This window comes from Ruditapes philippinarum, unplaced genomic scaffold (genome assembly GCF_026571515.1).
Source record: "Ruditapes philippinarum isolate M1 unplaced genomic scaffold, ASM2657151v2 ctg1642_1_1_1_1, whole genome shotgun sequence".
In the NCBI taxonomy this organism is placed as follows: domain Eukaryota; kingdom Metazoa; phylum Mollusca; class Bivalvia; order Venerida; family Veneridae; genus Ruditapes; species Ruditapes philippinarum.
The window spans coordinates 51,572-72,218 of NW_026861943.1; the positions used below are offsets into that span (position 1 = coordinate 51,572).

The window sequence follows — 20,647 nt, forward strand, 5'->3', positions numbered from 1 at the left end:
CTTTATAGTTTTATTCAGCAATTCAAATGTTCATTTTCATTTTAAGCGGCAGGAAACTGGAGAAGCTATTCTGTTTGTGCTGACAAAATAGAAAATCATCTTACCATGAACGCTTTAACAAGATAAATAAATTAATCAAAATATTCAGGCAGTTAATAAGTTTATGCGCATAGAAATTTCTGCTGACTTAAAAGAGGTCGTATGTAGTATTATTTGCCCAACATAAACAGGGCTTTTCAAATATTTCTATTTGAAGATACTGATTATGGTCACTTTAAATTATTCACTATACTGTCAATGTTTTTAATAATATGGATTTATAATTCATTGATGGTTAATGTTTATTTCAAAACAGCGTGACAGTTTTAAGATAAAAAATTATTTAATAAAGTTTACAAGACAGTACACTATAATGTTGTTATTTCACACAAAATGTTTCATAAACCATACTTATATAAGTCATAATTACATGTATATAATATATATATAATATATATGCAAGGTATCTTGAGATGATTGCTATCAAAGAAAATGTGATAAAATTTTGAGTACAAAACTAACTGACTTTGGTCGTCCAAACGTGTACCAATATTTGCTGAAACTGACTGATAAGTTTACAGATTAGATTTCTTGATTAAGTAAGAAAAAGGGGAGGACATACTCCATTTTCATTATAGCGGATCCCGACGCGCAGGGATGCTGTATACAAAAATACGGACAAACAAAACGGATAGAATTATATAACGCATGAAGGAATTTGTATTTTTGGCTTTGGCACTGCTAAATACAGGTACTTAATAACTGCATAGTTTGTTATTAATTTATATGTTCTTCCAAGATCTTACAGAAAAAGAAAGAACCATTTACCGAGTACTTTTCAATACGGCGTTAAATGTGTATCCCGTAATTCAATGCAAATTTCAAATGGTTTGATATACATCCGTATGGATAATATTTTTTTAAGTCTTTTGATCAGTTGACATAAAAAAAAAACGATACAGAAATGTAATTTGTAATTTGTAAACTACTTTTCAATTTTATACTTCTAGAATTATTACTGTCATACACTCATCATCTGCTGAATGAGTGTTAGTTTAATTAATACTGAATTTATTGAACGTGTTGAATAAGATTATATTATGCTAGTTCAATTAATTCAGTAATGAATTTACACGAATTTAATATTCTATTTATCACATACCCAAAATAAAGACCGTTTAGTGTGAAAAAAGGAGTAATTTTTCATTGACACGCCTATAGTTTAACGCTAACACTTAACGCGTCTTTACACTATGTTTGTAAAACGCTAATGAATGACGTCACGTCAAAATATATTTACGGCCGTGCAATACCATTATTACGAAGTCGCAAGAGTGGCACGGGTATGTGATAGATAGACATATTGTCTTCCCTGATATATACAAAGAAAAAGCTAAAGACTAGCTTAATATAATATAAGTAGTTAAATCATAATTTATTGCTAATTAATATATAGATCTACATGTAAAATTATACACAAAATCAACAAGTTTTCGAAATAATCAAACCAAAGGGGTTGCAACATTAGCGATAGGTCCTCCCCCATAATCGCTTATTTCCTTACCTTATGTCACAGTTCTTATAAAAACATACTACCAACCCCCTCATTGTGCAGTTAATCAAACATTTTAATGTTAATTATATGTTAATTATAAAGAATATTAGCACAGGCATATTTAGCTCCATGGCAAAAGAAGCCAAAATACGATCATATTGAATTCCCGCTGAAAATCATTGTCGGCAATAATTCACGGATATCACCGAAGTTAAACGATAGCGTGAAAATCGGAGACTAACGGGAAAGCCCGATTATCACCGAAGCGCGCAAAGGATTGTGGGTCTGAATCAGACTCTCGTCTATTTTCGGAGTTTCCTATCCGTTTTGATATTAGGCCAAACTCCTCACAGCGGTTACGTCCACAGACACTTGGGGTTTGGAGCTCAAAACTCCTTTAAAATCCAAATAAAGTGCATATTTGTCAATCCCAGCACATGTACTGTCCTGATCATATATATCAAAAAACTTAATATAAGCCGTTTTGAAAAAATTTCATATTTCAACATTATTACAGTAGCTATAGATATCATTTTTTTTTCAAAACGGCTTATATTAAGTTTTTTTGATATATATGATCAGTACATGTGCTGGGATTGACAAATATGCATTTTATTTGGATTTTAAAGGCGTTTTGAGCTCCAAACCCCAAGTGTCTTTGGTTACGTCACGCTTTGTTACTGTACTGATCAGGGGAAGTAACCGCTTCGAGGAGTTTGTTATTATGCAATTCTTATTTACAGTCGCGACTAAACATTGTCATCTGATGGTCTTAAAAAGTCTAAGATTAGTATTTTAATTTTACTGTGGAATAAATTTTCTTCTTGCTATATTGCAGAAAACAATCATTAATTAATCATGTGGTAGCCGGATATCGTATCGACTAGTATTTGCATAGTTATCTCCCTTTCCTACGGACGCAGCTGACATGTTTACTATTATTCATTTAAAATCATCGGCATTATTCATCATATTTAACTTGCATTTTAATGTTGAAATGGTACAATAACAGTGCAGATATATGGCAATTAAGACTGTTTGATTTCAGGTCTATATTTTTACAAAACAATTTTGGAGTAAATTGTATTATGATTTCGCGATGTAAGGCTATGTTTTGTTGCGTTCATTGAACGCCGCCTTTCATTGTTGAACTTGTTTATCATATTTTAGTGCTTTTCAATTACAGAACAGTACTGTAATATACTTATCAAAATACAACTGATACTGTTAAGATTGGCAGTATATTTGTTTGAGAATTATTAGATATAGATTAAGCATGACATATTATACAAAATCTTACAGGATGCACTAACAAAGTTCTATGCTCCTGCGTTTATGAATAAATTATGCAAATGAGCCAGATTGAGCCGCCATGTTGGGTTTCAGTAAGCGTGTTGGAAATTGCTACCTGTTCATTTTGAAAGCTCGTCCTAACTTACAGTTTCCTTGAATGTAGGAAAACTTGTTTTAGTTTGATTGCATATTGAATGATAGGTATTACAAAATAACACAAAGACAATTTTTCTCAAACAGGTTTATGAATATACTTTACGTTGCAACAGAGTTTACCGTGTGTCCATTCCTTATTTAAGTTGTCTAAGAAGTTAAATCTGTTTGTTTACATGTAAATGTGTACCGTCATTTTGACCGACTGGAATAAAAACTACTATGACGGTGATAATACCGGATATGTAATGAAAATAACGCCGTGAAGTGCAAAGTTTGGGACATTGCAATTAAAATTAACGCTTACTTTGATTCAAACTGTTCCTTGTCAGCAAAATTGAAACCGAAAGTAGTGGTTGTTCTAGAATTTAATCGAATAAAATGGGTGGGATTTAAGCACCGCGCATGCCCTGTGCGAACGTATTGTTTACATCCGGTCGTAGCATAGGTTAAGAGTGCAAACTTTGTTAGTGGGATGTTCATTGACTGATGATAAATTATACTACAATTTCAAAAGATGTGAAATGTAAGCAAACACAGTCATTCTGAATTCAAACACCCATCAAGTTTACAATCTTTGCAGGCCCAACTTGGATTTTATGGGTGTCTCACATCTGGTTAAACTGATACTGTTGTGAACAGGAGTGTGCCAGGCAATATTTTGTTATCAAACAAATGAAATGTAAAAGGTTCAATGATTATTGTATGTTGAATATTAATTACATCAGATAAATTATTGGAAACAACTATGATAGTTCTGTGTAGTCAGGGTCTTTCAAATAGAATGGTCTGGAAAAACGCTCTTAAACACTTCTCGCTACAATTAAACCTGTCTCGGTATAACTCGATATAGTTTGCTATACGCAAATTATGTAAGTGTTCAAGAAAAGGGCGAATATTAAGTACAAGAGCAAAAATGAAAATTTTAACGACATGATGTTATTTAAAAATCTTTAAACTTGTGAAAAAATGATAAATATTTCAGAAAATAATGTTTTTTAAAGCCATATTTGTTGAAAAACATAGACTGCTTGTTCAGAATATTTGCCGATAAACGGCGCCATTTTGAAAATGCATCAAATTAAACATCAAATATTTGCAAATAACATCGTGAAATATTATAATATTTTTACATGATACGATTTAATAACATCTTTTCTCTGTAAAATCAATTTTTATTTTGTCATTGAACAATGCATAAATTTAAAAAAGCTCATGAAACTTGGACCTATTTTCAAATATGAGCAGTAGATTTTTACCTTGACACCAGGAACGAAAAATTCCTAATTTCATTTCAAATCTATAAAATTGTTACTTTTAACGAAAAACTGATAATATAATGTAGTCAGAGTTAGTTTTAGTAATATTTTGATTGATTTAACAAAACATCATCTTATAATTTGATTTTTGAATGGTGATGTGCTATGCCAGGTCACTGTCGGTAGATTACCCAATCACGAGACAGCTTTTTTCGTAAAATTGTTCAGTCCCAAGACCATTCTATTTGAAAGACCCTGGTGTAATCAATCAATATGCAATTGTTTATTCTTTATTCCAGTGACCAATGGCCAGAATCTTAATTGTAACTTTGATAATGACAACACTTGCGCATGGACCAATGTACAAGGCAAAGATAATGCGGACTGGCAAATGAGACAAGGACCAACTCCATCCCAATGGACTGGACCACCAAACGACCATACAACCAACAGTTCAAGTTAGTAATAGAAAAATTGTTTTTTTTTTTGAAATTGGGAAATAGTTTGTCCCTTAAGTCAGGTTTTATCTACATATAAACATCATAATGCTTAGTCTTAAAGCTTAAATAAAAAAGAGACTTATATATATGGTTTTCAACTAATTACAACTACAACAAACAAAATATTTCAACATTATCCTTAGAAAAACTGGGGAAAAAAACCCTCTTCGTTCCCATATCAAATTTTGATTTACAGCAAAGTCTATTTGAAGAGAATATAGTTCTGTCTAATAATCCTTATTAATGGTTAACTAAATTATTCGTTAATTATTTTCACAGCTGGTTACTACATTTACTATGAGGCAAACAATGGTAAATTGAATGATAAGGCACAGTTACAGAGTCCTAGGATATCAGTAACTTCAGGACAAAAATGTCTTAGCTTCTGGTATTACATGTATGGCCCCAGTGTAAATGCCCTAAATGTTTACCTCAAGTCAGGGAATACTTTGGGCACTGCTGTATACCACAGAGAACGGACACAGGGTCAAAAGTGGAACCAGGCTACTGTCACAATTTCCAATAAGAGAAATATACAGGTATTTTTTACTCTGATATGTAGCGTTATTTTCAGCTTTTTTTTATTTTTGACCTGTTCTAGGTATTGGGATTATGAACTAAATTCTAATACTTTCTAATGATGAAAAAGATTCACTGCTGTAAAACTTAAGTACACCAAGTTTAAAATGGGAGTTTCGTTATGACTACAATAAGGTATCTAGGTAAATTTTCCTGCATTTGTTATTGGCCATATAACTTAGTAATTCATATATCTGTGTCTAAAAATATATTTTGGTAGTCTAAATGAATTGATAAAAATTTTTACCATTTTCCAATATCCCAACATTAGTTATTCCAAATTATTTGAAAGGGTGTTTGTAAATTGTTTTAAAGATAATTTCCAATATATATTAACAACATTTTACAGGTTATCATTGAAGCAGTAAGGGGACGTAACTACCTCTCCGATATTGGTGTAGATGATATTCTGTATACAAATGGAGCATGTGGACAGCCAGGTATTCAATGACCTAACAGAGATCTTTAAATTCAGATTAACATTTTAAACTTGTCTGAACAAATTTGTGAAAAAATAAACATAAGTTGTTCCTTTTTATTAAAGATTATTGATATTATTTTTTTTATAACAGACTACTCCAAAATAAAAGAAGGAAAAGTCCATTAAATTAATTCAGCTGGATAACAGTTATGATGTATAAATAATTCCATGTGAATGATGTTATGTGTTCTACTTTTTTCATATTTGTTTTTATACAACATCATTTTAAATGTTTTTGTTTTGTTTTACTTTTTTTATAAAAAGTTTTACAAGTATAATGTTGTAAATTTATCTGATATTAGTGAGTTTATTTATAATTTTTACAACTGTTTATGACCTGTGAAGTCTCAGCAGGGTACTAAAATATTATATTGTTTGCTTGTTTTACAGGAAATGTGACCCCAGCTCCAGGTCTTACAGGAACGATTACCTGTAATTTTGAGACCTCATCACTCTGTGGTTATAAACAGTCCAGAGGTGATGACCAGTTTGACTGGAAGTGGGCCTCAGGAGCATCTCCCACCAAAGGAACTGGACCACCTAATGACCACACACAGCAGTCTGCAGCAGGTATGTTTGTAGCATTCAAATATCTTTATAATATTATAGCAATGTTTCAAAATTTGTTTACATTTTATTAGTTTATACCAATTTATTTTTAGTTCGATTGTGTCAGAAGCTGTAAGCTTATTGAAACACTTTTGAATCAGTTCATAGAGCCAACCAGTACTAAGCAATGATTGTAAAGTTTCTAGCTCATGGAAACAACTCCGCCATGTCGCCACGCATTTTATTAAATAAGAAATAAAATTCATGACCAGAGTTGTGAATATATTCTATTATTTTATACATCTAACTAAAGTTTTTTTCAATATATGTTTTTCTTTTTTCTGCATATTTTATTTTGCATAAGTGTTGGGAATGAATGATTATAATATTATAATACAGAACCTATGTATGATGTGATGAAACTGTATGACATTGTTTTTGATCACAGGACATTACATGTTAATGGAAGCAAATGGACGTAGAAATAACCAGAAATGTAGACTGCTGTCTCCACAGACAGTTAGTAAACAACCTTTATGTCTGCAGTTTTACTACTACATGTATGGTAGAAACGTAAATAAGCTCAGTGTGTATATAAAAACTGGAAACAGAGTTGGTGGAGCATTATGGTCTAGACGCGGTAATCAAGGTGCCTTATGGCAAGTAGGACAGGTCACTTTAAGTCAAGGAAACAGAAATTTCCAGGTAACTTACGATACTAGTTTTATAAAGTAAAAAGAAACACAAAATTTTAATTTTTTTGCAAGACCCAGAGGCTTATCATTAGTGAACATTATACATTTTAAAGAAAACAAAAAAATTTAAAGCATATGATGCATAGGTCATGTGACCACACTATCACAAGGGCTGAGTTGAGGGGCCATTTTATGCTTTAATGTCTACATTAATGTATTATCATTTATGATAACTTCAGCCAGAGTTTGGACCAGTTTTAAGTACATTTATGCTAAACAAATGATTTTGTGACATTTTGGCTCAGAGTTTGTTCATAGCTTTGGCTTTTTAGTGTATCATTTTAACAATAGATGGCCACATGAGCATAAAGACATACTTTAACATCTTGATAGTATATATGCATTTGAAACACTTCATATGTTGTTTTTTTTTAAAATATGCACTATATGCTTATAAAATTGTGTTTTAGGTTGTGTTTGAAGCTATGAGAGGTAATGGTAATTTAGGAGATATTGCTATTGATGATGTTGTCACTCACACTGGTAGATGTCCTGCTCCAGGAACATGTAACTTTGAAAAAGGTCTGTGTACATGGACTAACTCAAAGGGAGATGACTTTGATTGGATACAAAGATCTGGAAGTACAAACACCCAGGGGACTGGTCCAACAGCTGACCATACTCTAGCAACAGCTCAGGGTAACATTTATCTCTATATTTGTTATCTCCTATTTGATATTTAAATTTATTTCATTGGAAAGTGAGAAATATGTAAAGTATTTTCTCTTTCATTAGTTTCAGCAATGATATATAGAAGTAATTCACTTTGAAGCAAGATATATTCAAATGTTTTGTAAAATTCTAACAGCCTTCTTTCAATTTGTGATTATTGAAATAGATTAAAAACTGAATATTAAGAGTAAGTGGTATTCAGTTTGTAATTTTTCTATCTCATTGAAGAATTCTGGTATTTCATTGCTGAAGGTTGCTGACAAAGAGTCTTTCCAAAAAATCTTTAAATTAGTAACTGCGAATACCAATTAGCATTTTTACATTTAATTCTGTTTCAATGTTTTTTCATTCATTTATTCAATTCAAAGCATAGGTACAAATAGCCTTGAGAGTGAAATCATTTCTGCACAAATAGGTGATATTAAATTTTATAATTCATAATTGGATATGACTGATATTTACTTGTAATTGGAGTCATGAGTTATTTATGTCAGCATCCTTGTTAATTATAGCTGTTTACATGCTGTTATATTTAGGGCATTACATATATATTGAGGCAAGCTCACCACGACGACCTAATGACAAAGCTCAGCTGATCAGTCAGACGTTAAGAGGATCAACTCGGCCAACATGTTTTCAGTTCTGGTACAGTATGGTTGGGGCAACAATTGGTTCCCTAAATATCTACATGCAAACAGTTAGCAGTCAGACTACAGTAAATACATTGATGTGGTCTCTATCAGGGAACCAGCAACAACCATGGATACAGGGAAAATTCAGTATCACTAGCAGGACAAGTTACCAGGTATTATCATATTTGTATTTACCATTTACCTGTAGAATTTGTTTAATGGATTTGCGCAGTTTTTAATTTGAATCAGCCCATTTAAAGTTTATGGGATAACAATATCAAAATATAAAAAATAAGCTACAGACTGTACAAATGTGCATGCTGGCCTGGCTCTATAATAGAGGCTAATAACTTTCATGTCCAAGTAGGGTTAGGCATTGAAAGCTACTGCCAAACATGTTGATGTATTTTGTCTAAGATTATATAATCTGTGACACTTAAAGTGAATTTCTCTATGAATATGTTAAGCATTAAGATATAATTGTGTGAGAATTTGGATTCTCCTCTTTTTAAAGAACAATAGGTAATTTCTGATATTTAAAAGAATCATTTTTCAAATAATTACAAAACTTCAGCTGATTACCATCTCACTGTAATTACTGTTACAAAAGCAAAGTTTACTATATGTATATATATATATCCTATGTTTGACTTTATTCCAGCTTATAATTGAAGGTGTTAGAGGAACTAGCATTACAGGAGATATTGCTTTGGATGACTTGAAAACACAAATCAACAGTAAATGTGCAAGTGAGTTGTACATTTGTATTACTTAAATTATTAGCAGTTGTCCAGTGATAGAACATTGGCTTAAAGATTGAGAGGTCCCAGTTCAAGTCTCAATCCTGTCAAGGACACAGTTAGAAAAAAAAATCAGTGAAATTTTCTCAGTTTTTGTTACATTTTTAATGTTTTGATTCTCCCCATAATTATGCACATTTTACTTTATCTGTGTGTATTTTAATCTGTTTTATGTAGTGAATCTATCTTTACCAGGGTTCTTTTGTTACATGTCAGTCTATTTCTGTACCCATGCAAGGGTAAAAATGCAATATCACTGAGGGACATTACAAATTGTTTTATTAATGTAAATTATGCCTACTACTAAACAAGTAAAATCATGTTAGGTATGATAATAATAATTATTCTCTTTACTAGTTCAACCAACGAAAGCACAACCTACATCTACAACAGCTAGTCCTTCAACAACTCCTGCCACATCTGCTAAACCTACAACACCACATGTGAAGTCTAATACAGTAACATGTAACTTTGATTATGATACATGTGGATGGACACAGCTTAAGTCAGATCAATTTGATTGGACAAGACAGAAGGGAGGAACTATTCTACCAGGAACAGGACCATCTGGAGATCATACATCAGGGAGTATGTTCAACATTTTTTATATTTCCACTTCAGATATATGTCTAGATACCAATAATGCCAACATAGGCCATAGTACTTGTATGTTCTGTTAAAGATGCATGATGAACCCTTAATTTTCTAAGTAAACCATAAAGGAATTCAATTACATACAAAATAAGTTATGACACTTTTTATTCGCAGTCTAAAACAATATTGGAAATATAAGTGATGGATGACAGTCATGTGCTCGTTTCTTTAAAAAGGCAGCTGAATGAGTTTTAATTTATGATGGGCTTTGACCTCAACCAAAATCTCTATAGATATTACAGAAATTAATTTTTAGAATACATTTTAATGAATATGCAGAGCAAGATCAAAATTCTGGAGATCCAGGTTTGTTGATGGATATAAACTATTATAAGAAAATGATTTTATATAATTATTGTATATGATAATATTTCAGCTGGCTACTACATGTATACATCAGCCTCTGTAAGGTATGCCAATCAAACAGGACGGATTCAGAGTCCTCAGATCCGACCTGGTGGCAAGTCACAGTGTCTCACGTTCTGGTATCATATGTACGGACCTAACATTGGTGTAATGAACTTATATGTGAAGAAAAGGCCAAATCTTGGGGCACCTTTATGGACAAGATCAGGATCCAAGGGTAATAAATGGCTACAGGCAGTTGTCACTTTACCTAGCAGTGGGGCTTACAGAGTAAGTTTTATGTACTGGAAAGTTAATTTATAATTATTCTATCGTTTAAGAGTATTATAAGAACTTTAGATCCATCTGATGATATACTATACATGCCCTAACATCTGGGAGGTCCAGGACTGAATATAGGGCTATATATGAATCACCCAGGAACCAGTAGAGATATTAATTTGAAACTTGGAACAATAAAGCAATGTCACAATGCAATTATCTATGTCAAGTTTCATAACTCCGATAGTTTGACATAATTATGCCTCTTTAATTTTGAAAATATCCCAAAAGAGTACCAAATTGGCTAAAGCTTTATTAATAATAACAAATGAACTGTCTTCATATTTGGACACAACAATCCTTTAGAATGTTTCCCTTGACTAGACTTACATTGACCTTGAGTCATAAATGACTTTGACCTTCAAATCAAATTATTGTGTTTTGCTAATTTCTTGCTCTTACTGGTGATATACTTGTTAATTATGAATGGATTGTCATTATAATTAGGCAAAATTTCCTTTAGGACAAGTCTTTTATGAAGATCAAACTAACTTTGACCTTGAGTTTTAAATGACTTTGACCTTGAGGGTGAATTAAATGCATTTTCATTTAAATATCATACAAAGTGTCATTGAAAGAAGGCTAAAATTATGACATGTAAGTTGAAGATAATGGCATTAGCTTTGTTGATTTAATGTTTGTATTTTATTGATATTTTCATAAAGACTGTTGGCAGTTATATTTCAGGTGTTGTATTTTACACTGATTTCATATATGTTGATTACTTGCAGCTTGTATTTGAAGCTGTTAATGGTTATGGTTTCCGTGGTGACATGGCTCTTGATGATGTCACTTTACAGTCATGTGCAGGTTTGTTAACCTATATTTAAAATGTTTTATTTTTTAGCTAGATTTTTTTTAAGATTGTTACAGTAATGATGGTGTTGCTGTTCACAGACTTTAACCTTGTTCATAACTTTCTCGGTGTATTGTCTTCATAACTGGCAACAACAAAAAAAAAATCAAATTTCCAGAGAAAAATAATATACATGTGTGCTTTTTTTATATACTTTAAGGTATCACTACGCTTAAACCAGGAGCATCTGTGTCACCAATTTTTCCGCCTTTAAGGTCTAGAAAATGTACATTTGAGCAAGCTAGCATATGTGGCTATACACAAGATAGGACAGACAATTTTGATTGGACTAGAGATGTTTCTGGTACGAATACTGGTAGCACTGGACCAAGTCGTGACCATACATACAATACTCCCCAAGGTAAATAGTTGATCTATAATTTAGATAATTTAATGTTTGTCTTTCAATTTAGTTATGTCAAGTGATTAAAGAAATCTTAGTATGAGTGTTCTATCCACAGTTTTAACTTATCTTTAAACATAACAAGAATATGTATTATTATATTTTCAATGTTGATGAAAGATGTTACGTTTCAGGACACTACATGTTTATTGAGACTTCAGCACCTCGTAAGCAAGGAGATAAAGCAAGACTTATATCCCCAGCATACCAAGATAATACTGATGTATGTGTCCAGTTTTGGTACCATATGTATGGCACTGGAATAGGAACATTCAATGTTTATGCTCAGGTAAACTGGGGGGAAAATAATGAATTACTTTTTAGCTCACCTGAGCATATGCTCAGGGTGAGCTATTAGGATCACTCTTCGTCCGTCGTCCGTTGTCCGTTCACACCATTAAAACGACATCTCCTCTGAAACCATAAGGCATATCATAATGAAACTTCACAGGGATGTTCCTTGTGTCAAGCCTTAACAAAGTTGTTCAAAGAATTCCATTCCATGCAGAACTCTGGTTGCCATGGCAACCAAAAGAAAAAACTTGCAATATCTTCTTTTAAAAAACCCAAAGAGCTAGAGCTTAGATATTTTGCATGAAACATCTTCTAGCAAGTGTCTACCAAGTTTGTTCAAATAAAAGCCCTGGGGTCAAAATTGGCCCCGCCCGAGGGGGTCATATGCATAAAGTAAATACTTAGAAATCTTCTTTTAAAGATCCCAAAGAGCAAGAGCTAAGATATTTAGTATGAAACATCTTCTAATGAGTGTCTACCAAGTTTGTTCAAATAAAAGCCCTGGGGTCAAAATTTGCCCCGCCCCAGGGGGTAATTGATTTACCCTATATGCATATAGTAAAAACTTAAAAAATCTTCTTTTAAAGAACTCAAAGAGGTAGAGCTAAGATATTTAACAAGAAACATGTTCTAATGGGTGTCTACCAAGTTTGTTCAAATAAAGCCCTGGGGTCAATTGGCCCCGCCCCAGGGGTCATGATTTTCCTTATATGTGTATAGCAAAAACTTAAAAATCTTCTTTGAAAAAACCCAAATAGCTAGAGTTTAGATATTAAGCATAAAACATCTTCTGGTATGTGTCTACAAAGTTTGTTCAAATAAAATCCCTGGGGTCAAAACTGGCCCCGCCCTAGGGGTGTCATTGTTTTTAACTGTAAGTGTATAGTGAAAGCTTCAAAAATCTTCTTTTAAATAACCCAATGAACTAGAGCTTAGATGTTAAGCATGAAACATCTTCTTATGGGTGTCTACCAAGTTTATTCAAATAAAAGCCCTTGGGTAAAAATTGGGCCTTGCAGGGTTGGGGTAGGTGGGAGTGGGGGGGGGGGGCAGAGGTCATTGTTTTTCATTATATATATGTAGTAAAAACTTAACATCATGAAACATCTTCTAATGGGGTGTCTTCCAAGTTTGTTCAAATAAAAGCCCTGGGCTTTAAATTGGCCCCACTTTAGGGGCCTTAAAGGTGAGCGACCTCAGGGCCATCATGGCCCTCTTGTTTATGATATGATTTTTTTAGGTTGACTGTTCTTTCTCTTAAAGAAAATTAACAGTGACTTTCATTTCCTTGTAAAACAGTGTTTTCTATTGCAGTATGAATCAAACCTTCCTTTATTTTATATAGAGATGTAGATAACTATGTTATTTATTTTGCAATTTATGAAAGAGTGAAGTAATCCATCATACATGTATATTTTTGTAGAAATACTACTGTGATTTGTTAATTTATTTATGTTTATTCAACATTTTGCCAACTGCCCTGGCTTGTTTATGTGTTTTCACTTTATAAGTTTTAATCTTCAAGATAACTTGCAGGTTGGATCAAATCTTGGACTCCCTGTTTTTACAATGACTGGTAACCAAGGTAACAAATGGATTGTTGGACGTGCATCCATTCCACAGAGCACTGCTTCCCAGGGATACAAAGTACATGTCATTTTTATATTTGATGAAATATTTAATTTTTGTTAAAATTGTAGGTGTGTGCTTGTTTTATTACATTTTTTAATTAGTTTGATTAGTTTTCTCTCCTGATGCTAAAGATGAGAAATTAACCTACAAAACAATATATTTCACTATTTGTGGTAATTGACATAAAAAGGTGCCTGCCTTTAGTATTTTTATCTGGCCAGAATATTTATACACTACTTATTGCTTGTATGGATAGATACACATGTACATTTTCTTGTGGGTAATTGTATTTTTTTTTAAAGTTCAGCCAATATAAGAAAAAGAGAAAGTTAGAATAGCCTTTCTTTTAGATTATAATTGTTGTGTGAAATGAGAATGAAATTGTAATAAATTTGATTTTTTAGGTAGTATTTGAGGGTATTAGAGGAATAAATTACCGTGGTGATATTGCCATTGATGATATCACCTTCACAGCAGGCTCCTGTGGCAACCCAGGTAACATGAAATTCCTTTGGATTAGATTGAAATGAAATTAAAACTAAATAGATGTAACAATGTTAAACATTGAAATGGTGCATGAAAAGTTTAAGACATAAATGAATAAATGTATTTAAATTCCATGTAAAAATATACTGCAAATGTTTTTTTTTTTGTTGTAAAATTTGACTAAATGAAAATGTGCCTTTTATCACTTTATAACTACACTGTTAAGACAAAGGACTATTTTTTGGGGGGTTTACTTTGTTTTGTTTTACGGTAATTTGGTAATTCATGTAGATTTCAAGTGCTTAATGCTTACAAAAGTAACTTTGTTCATTTAAACATGTGTTTTTGTTACTTAAACATTTTCATAATGTTTGAACATTATAAAATTCGGAGGTATATTGCTTTTGTTGTTGGTCTATTTCTTGCTTTTTGTGCTTGTAACCTTGTAAAACTATTACGTTCATTATTGTTACTACTAATTTACAGTTGAATCTTTTCATACTTTTTGAAGAACCTTGCCAACTTTAGTATTTCTGTGTAGTTTTTATTTGGAAATTTTAAAGTTTAATTTTGACAAAAATTTGTGATTTACCCGGTTCTCATAATTTCAAATTTAATTCTTCTAACATTAAATAACCATATTTTTCAAAAGATATCTTGTGAGATTTAAAGTAATATTAAATTTTCAGGAGATTGTGACTTTGACACTGATCTTTGTACATGGCAAAATGTGCAAGGTACCGGGGACAGTTTTGACTGGACCCAACAGTCTGGTTCTACTGCCAGTGGAACAACAGGACCCACTAATGATCATACACAGGGAAACAATAAAGGTAACTTAAACTGAGGATTTAAGATTGAAATTTTTTAAAATTATCTTTAATTTAAGGTTTTCTAGACTTAATACTTGCAGATATTTATGATTTTTAGAACTTTTAAAATCAACCATCAACATTTTGTATTTTTAATCTATACTTTATTTTCTAGATTATTGATAATTTATTTATCTGGTTAAAGATATTTCAAACCTGATTTTTCAGATTTTAGGAATTTAATATTCAAGATTGTAGATGTTATGAACTTCTTATCCAAGATTTGAAATATTTCAGTACTCAATATTTAGATGTGAAAAATAGTTAGTATTCAAGATTTAAACATTCAAACTAAATAATCTAAATAAAGAATTTTAAAAAATAAGTGCAAAAGATTTTAAATATTCCAAATTGAAGTACTCCAAGTCTTAAAATATTCCAAACACATAATTCAAGGTTTAACAAATTTTGAATTAAAAAATAACTCTCATAGTTCAGTTGACAGTGTTGATTTTATTTTCTGAGATATTGATGTTATACTGAAGTGTTTAGAATTGCCCCAAAAAGATTAATATATTTAACCTTGTTTATCAGGAAAGTACATGTTTATTGAGACATCAACACCAAGGCGACCTGGAGATGTAGCCTGGCTGGTCAGTCAAGTATTTCAACCAACTGGAACTGGTCAGTGTGTGTCATTCTGGTATAACATGTATGGTCAGACGATTGACACCCTCAATATATATGTTTTACCATCTGGTAGGTACAATAAGTAATTTAATGTTTTTTACAAATTTATTGCAGATGTTTCTCTTTTATGTGATCTTTTTTTGTTTTTACTTAACAAATATTGTAAGTGTTTAGATTTGAAACTTGAAAGAAAACATTGTGGGCCAATATACATTTCTCTGTGTCCAGTTAATATTGATACATATTGGCTCAATTTGTTATACTTGAATACACATGTTTATGATGCAGTCAATACTTTTTATTTTTGATATGTGATAAACGAAGACATTTAATAAAGTTCCTAGTCTCTGTACTACACTTACATTAGAAGTTTTGAATTTAATGTAACTATGCAGCTGATTATTTAAAGGATAATTCATTTTAGCACGTTAAAATTCGAGTCATGACTGTTGGGACTTTGTGATTCTTCTCGTTTCATAAGAGAGGACTTGTCCAATCACTGAAACATATATTGAAAGTTAGCAAGTACATGTATATTATTTCATGATAAAAATTGTCTTAACATGTGACATACTCTTCATTTACAATTTTCCCCTATAAATGATGTTATTCTATTTTTACTGAAATGTTTACATTTTTTACAGGTTCAGCAAACAACCAAACAATATGGTCATTGAAGGGTAACCAAGGTACACAGTGGTTTCAAGGGCAAGCTCCTATCCCAAGATTAGGAAAGTCTTTCAAGATAGTGTTTGAAGGAGTTAGAGGGAAAACTTACAAGGGGGATATTGCTATTGATGACATATCATTCACAAGTTCAACATGTGGAGGTACATAGATGAGTTTTATCTAAATTAGATAGTGCTATACCCCTTTTAAAGCATTAATAGGGAAATAGGGACTATTGAATAAGTGCATCATTGTGATGTGTTGAATCATTCAAGGGCTTGTGAGAAAATAGCTTTATACAATGAAGAGGTGTTCTGCAATCCACTAGAATATCACACATGTGTAATTTGCCTTGTAAAACAAGCTTTTTTTAAAAAAATGTATAAAACAAAAATTATATCAAAACAAAGTCACCAGAATTTTCAAAAATTTCACAAACTTAGTTATGATGTAATAACTGTGTTCTTTAACCTTAAGCTGATAAATCCACAACAAACAGAGATGTTTTTATTTTTCAGTGCGACCTTCAACCGCTGTTCCTGCTCCCCAGACATCTGTTGCATCAACAGTATCTATGGCAACAGCACCACCTGGACAGGCCAATTGTAACTTTAATTCTGGTCTTTGTGGCTGGACGCAGGATAAAACAGATGATTTTGATTGGACACGTCAGAGGGGAAAAACAAATTCTGCTAATACTGGACCATCTGCAGATCACTCTGGAAGTAAGTAGAATTATTTAGTATTTAGTACTGTTCAGTATTTATTCCTTGATGTTTTAACATCTCTGATAAGCATATTTCAATGCCTCTTTCCAAGACAGAGGGAGTGTACTTATTTGCAAAAGTCTGTCCGGTGGTAAGTGAGAAGGACTGTTGGTTGCTCCATAGATTTTTTTTTGTTTGAAACCAGTAACATTTGACCCACAACACCAGTGGGATATTATTCTTATTAAAGGAGTTACACTGAGGTCAAAATGTCTAAAAAATTGTTTTAAAGTTTGAAATTCCTGCAAGTGAAGCACTTAAAATGGAAGTAAATGCAAAGGATAATAAAGAAATGTATTAATCAGAATTTAATTGAATAACAAGTTTTTGTGTGATTCTGAGCCCAATTTAATGAAAAATATTGCAGTGCTTTTCATTTTTGGGTCATGATTATTCTGAACAAGCAGGGTGAGGGAATGATCTGCAAATTTGCACAAGTTATTAGTTAAGACCTTCATTAGATGCTACACAAATCTCCGAAAATTATTTGCAGTCTTTTTATATCAATAAACCTCATCATAAAGTCCCATCTTATTGATTTTTAAGCTCTAGAGAGAAAAAAACAAGGTCTTTGGAAACTGTTTGCACTCAATAACATTTGCAAACTCATGACAAAGGACATTTTTTTGAGGGCTTGGTATTTCAAAGGTCAAGGTCACAGTCATATTGAGCGTGAAAACCATTCAAATTTCATGAACTTTGTTATCATTTCCACAGGGCATTCAAATTTCATATAGTGATTGTCTTCATTGAGTTGTTACAAGTTTATTTATTTGCATCAAAGTTGAAGAAGACCCCTAATGTTTTTGGGCTTATAATAGGAAAATATGCCTGTTTAAGCAAAAAAACAATTAAATTCAATTACATGTAAAATTTTGTAATTATTGCTTACAATTTTTTAATTTCCGCTGTCTAATAGATGTCTGATATATTTTTTATGTTATTGAGGATGAGTGGTGCATGAGCATAGTCCGGGATGGCAGGTTTTAATCAACAAGAAGGAGTTTGACATTTAAATATGAAACAGAAAAGTTGTCTTTTTAATCAAGTTTCCCAACACTGATTCACTTTATCAGTGTTCAATGTAGAACAAATTTCCAGAGGGCCCTTCAGGCCCATAAACTTTTCAAAAGAGGGTCATTTGAGAAAAAAGGGGGCCAGCACTTAAAATGAACATCAAATTCAAATAAGGTATTGTATCTTTTTAAGTTACTTGTTCACGTACCATATATAGACCAAAACGGTTGCAAAATTCCATAACAATCAACTCAACTAAAAAAAAAAAGACATTATTTGGACCTTTTTCGAGAGTTCTGTTAGCGTTGATGCAGGCTCAATTTTTAGAACTGATTGGTAAAGAAACAATGACATAATGTTCAAAGAAACATATAAGTCTTATTTAAATGTTACCAGGGATATTTGATAACAATGTTCAGTTTTTAGCTCGACTATACGAAGTATATGGAGAGCTGTCCTACTCGCCCCGGCGTCGGCGTCCGCATTTTAGATTAAAGTTTTGGTGCAGTAAAATATTTTTCACTATAACTTTGTCATTTCTTAAGGTATCAACTTCAAACTTCAAATATATGTTCCTTATCATCAACCACATCTTATGTGACAAGGTTCATAACTCTAGCACCAATATTTTCAGATTTATCTCCCCTTGAACTTAGAATTTTCCTTAAAAAATACTATTTTTTACTGTTACTTCTTTATTTCTTAAGGAATCAACCTCATACTTCTAATTTATGTACCTTATCATCATCCCCATCTTATGTGACAAGGTTCATAACTCTAGCACCAATATTTACAGATTTATCTCCCCTTGAACTTAGAATTTTCCTCAAAAAATACTATTTCTTACTGTTTCTTCTTTATTTCTTAAGGGATCAACCTCATACTTCAAATATATTTACGTTATCATTATCCCCATCTTATGTGACAAGGTTCATAACTCTAGCACCAATATTTTTAGATTTAGCTCCCTTTGAACTTAGAATTTTCCATAAAAATATTATTTTTTACTGTTACTTATTTATTTCTAAAGGGATCAACTTCATACTTCAAATATATTTACGTTATCACCATCCACATCTTATGTGACAAGGTTCATAACTCTAGCACCAATATTGCAAGATTTATCTCTCCATAAACTTAGATTTTTTTACTAGAAAAATGTTATTTTTTATTATAACTTTTATTATTTTTAAAAGGTAAATACCTCAAACTTCAAATACTTATTCCTTATCATCAATTACATTTTATTTGACAACTCTTGAAGCAATATTTACAGATTTATCTGTCTTTGAACTTAGGATTTTCTTTAAGAAATATAATAACTTCTTTACTTTTTAAGATATCTACTTCAAACTTCAAATATATATTTTTTATCATTACACAAATGTTGTGTGACAAGGTCCATAACTCTAGCATGACTATTTCTAGAATTATTCCCCTTGATCTTGGAATTAATGTTAACAAATGTTATTTTTTTTTTCTATAACTTAATACATAATTATACATAATGGATTTTTCTTTCATAGTTTTGTACTCCTTACTGCGTCAAGTATTTTATTAGTCGAGCTTCGCTGTCTCCTGTGACAGCTCTTGTTTAATCAGCGCCCGATATATAAAGGAAAATCATATTTTGCAATAAGCTTATAAACTTACAATAGTCACTAAAAACATTTACCCTTCTCAATATATCCAAGCTAAAAACAAAGTGTCAACAGGTGCTAAGACAATGTATATTGAAATACCGGTACCTTTGATCTTGTGTCAGGACAGCAGTTCTTACGTCATGCTTAAGATGTCTGTATTGATTAATGATATGCACAATGTTTTAGCGCCGACCAGCCATTTAAGACCAATCAAAGTTTATTTACTCAATTGTCAGACACTCCCTAGCCAATCGTGTTTGATTAGCTCTATCTTTAAGACTTTTTTAATTGGTTGAAGGCGTGTTCGTAATAATTTATGCACACCTCTATAATTAACTCACACTTTTTCACAAATATATAGTTTTTTTTCCTCCGGAAAGCTATTGCATATTAATTTGTTTTGACACGCACGTGACGATTTGTTTTGTTTATAAAAACTGTGACTCAAAAGTAAGTTTTAGGTACGGTACGAAGAACAGGTCTGCATAGTATTTACAGACCCGGACCGAGAGAGCGTTGCGATCAAGGTTTTAAAAGGGTTACCGAGTGCGGTAACTTTCTTACCAACATGCTCTTGTTTTTCTATACAAACTTCAGTTTTGAATTCAATATTTATTAATATTATTCACAAGAAACTTTTTATGTACTTAATCAGGTTTAAGATCATTAATGGCATTTTCTATGAGTGCGCCCGTCGGGCCCATAGTTGAATTTGTTTTGCGCCGGCGGTCTTTTCAGGGGGTCAATGGCGCAATGGCCTGCTCTAGATT

General features: G+C 32.0%; 1 protein-coding gene across 1 annotated transcript in view; it reads left to right on the forward strand.

Moving 5' to 3' along the window:
- The first annotated feature begins 633 nt into the window (after positions 1–633).
- The window catches only part of LOC132717438 (MAM and LDL-receptor class A domain-containing protein 2-like), a 149,806-nt gene continuing 129,792 nt past the window's right edge, over positions 634–20,647 (forward strand). The window contains 20 exon segments of the mRNA XM_060700908.1: positions 634–790; positions 4,599–4,757; positions 5,079–5,338; positions 5,728–5,818; positions 6,250–6,429; positions 6,857–7,113; positions 7,574–7,802; positions 8,372–8,640; positions 9,129–9,216; positions 9,625–9,855; positions 10,298–10,557; positions 11,340–11,418; positions 11,625–11,825; positions 12,002–12,156; positions 13,698–13,808; positions 14,198–14,288; positions 14,969–15,112; positions 15,686–15,850; positions 16,426–16,611; positions 16,969–17,175. Coding sequence (XP_060556891.1) covers positions 748–790; positions 4,599–4,757; positions 5,079–5,338; positions 5,728–5,818; positions 6,250–6,429; positions 6,857–7,113; positions 7,574–7,802; positions 8,372–8,640; positions 9,129–9,216; positions 9,625–9,855; positions 10,298–10,557; positions 11,340–11,418; positions 11,625–11,825; positions 12,002–12,156; positions 13,698–13,808; positions 14,198–14,288; positions 14,969–15,112; positions 15,686–15,850; positions 16,426–16,611; positions 16,969–17,175 — 3,406 coding nt within the window. The 5' untranslated portion in view covers positions 634–747.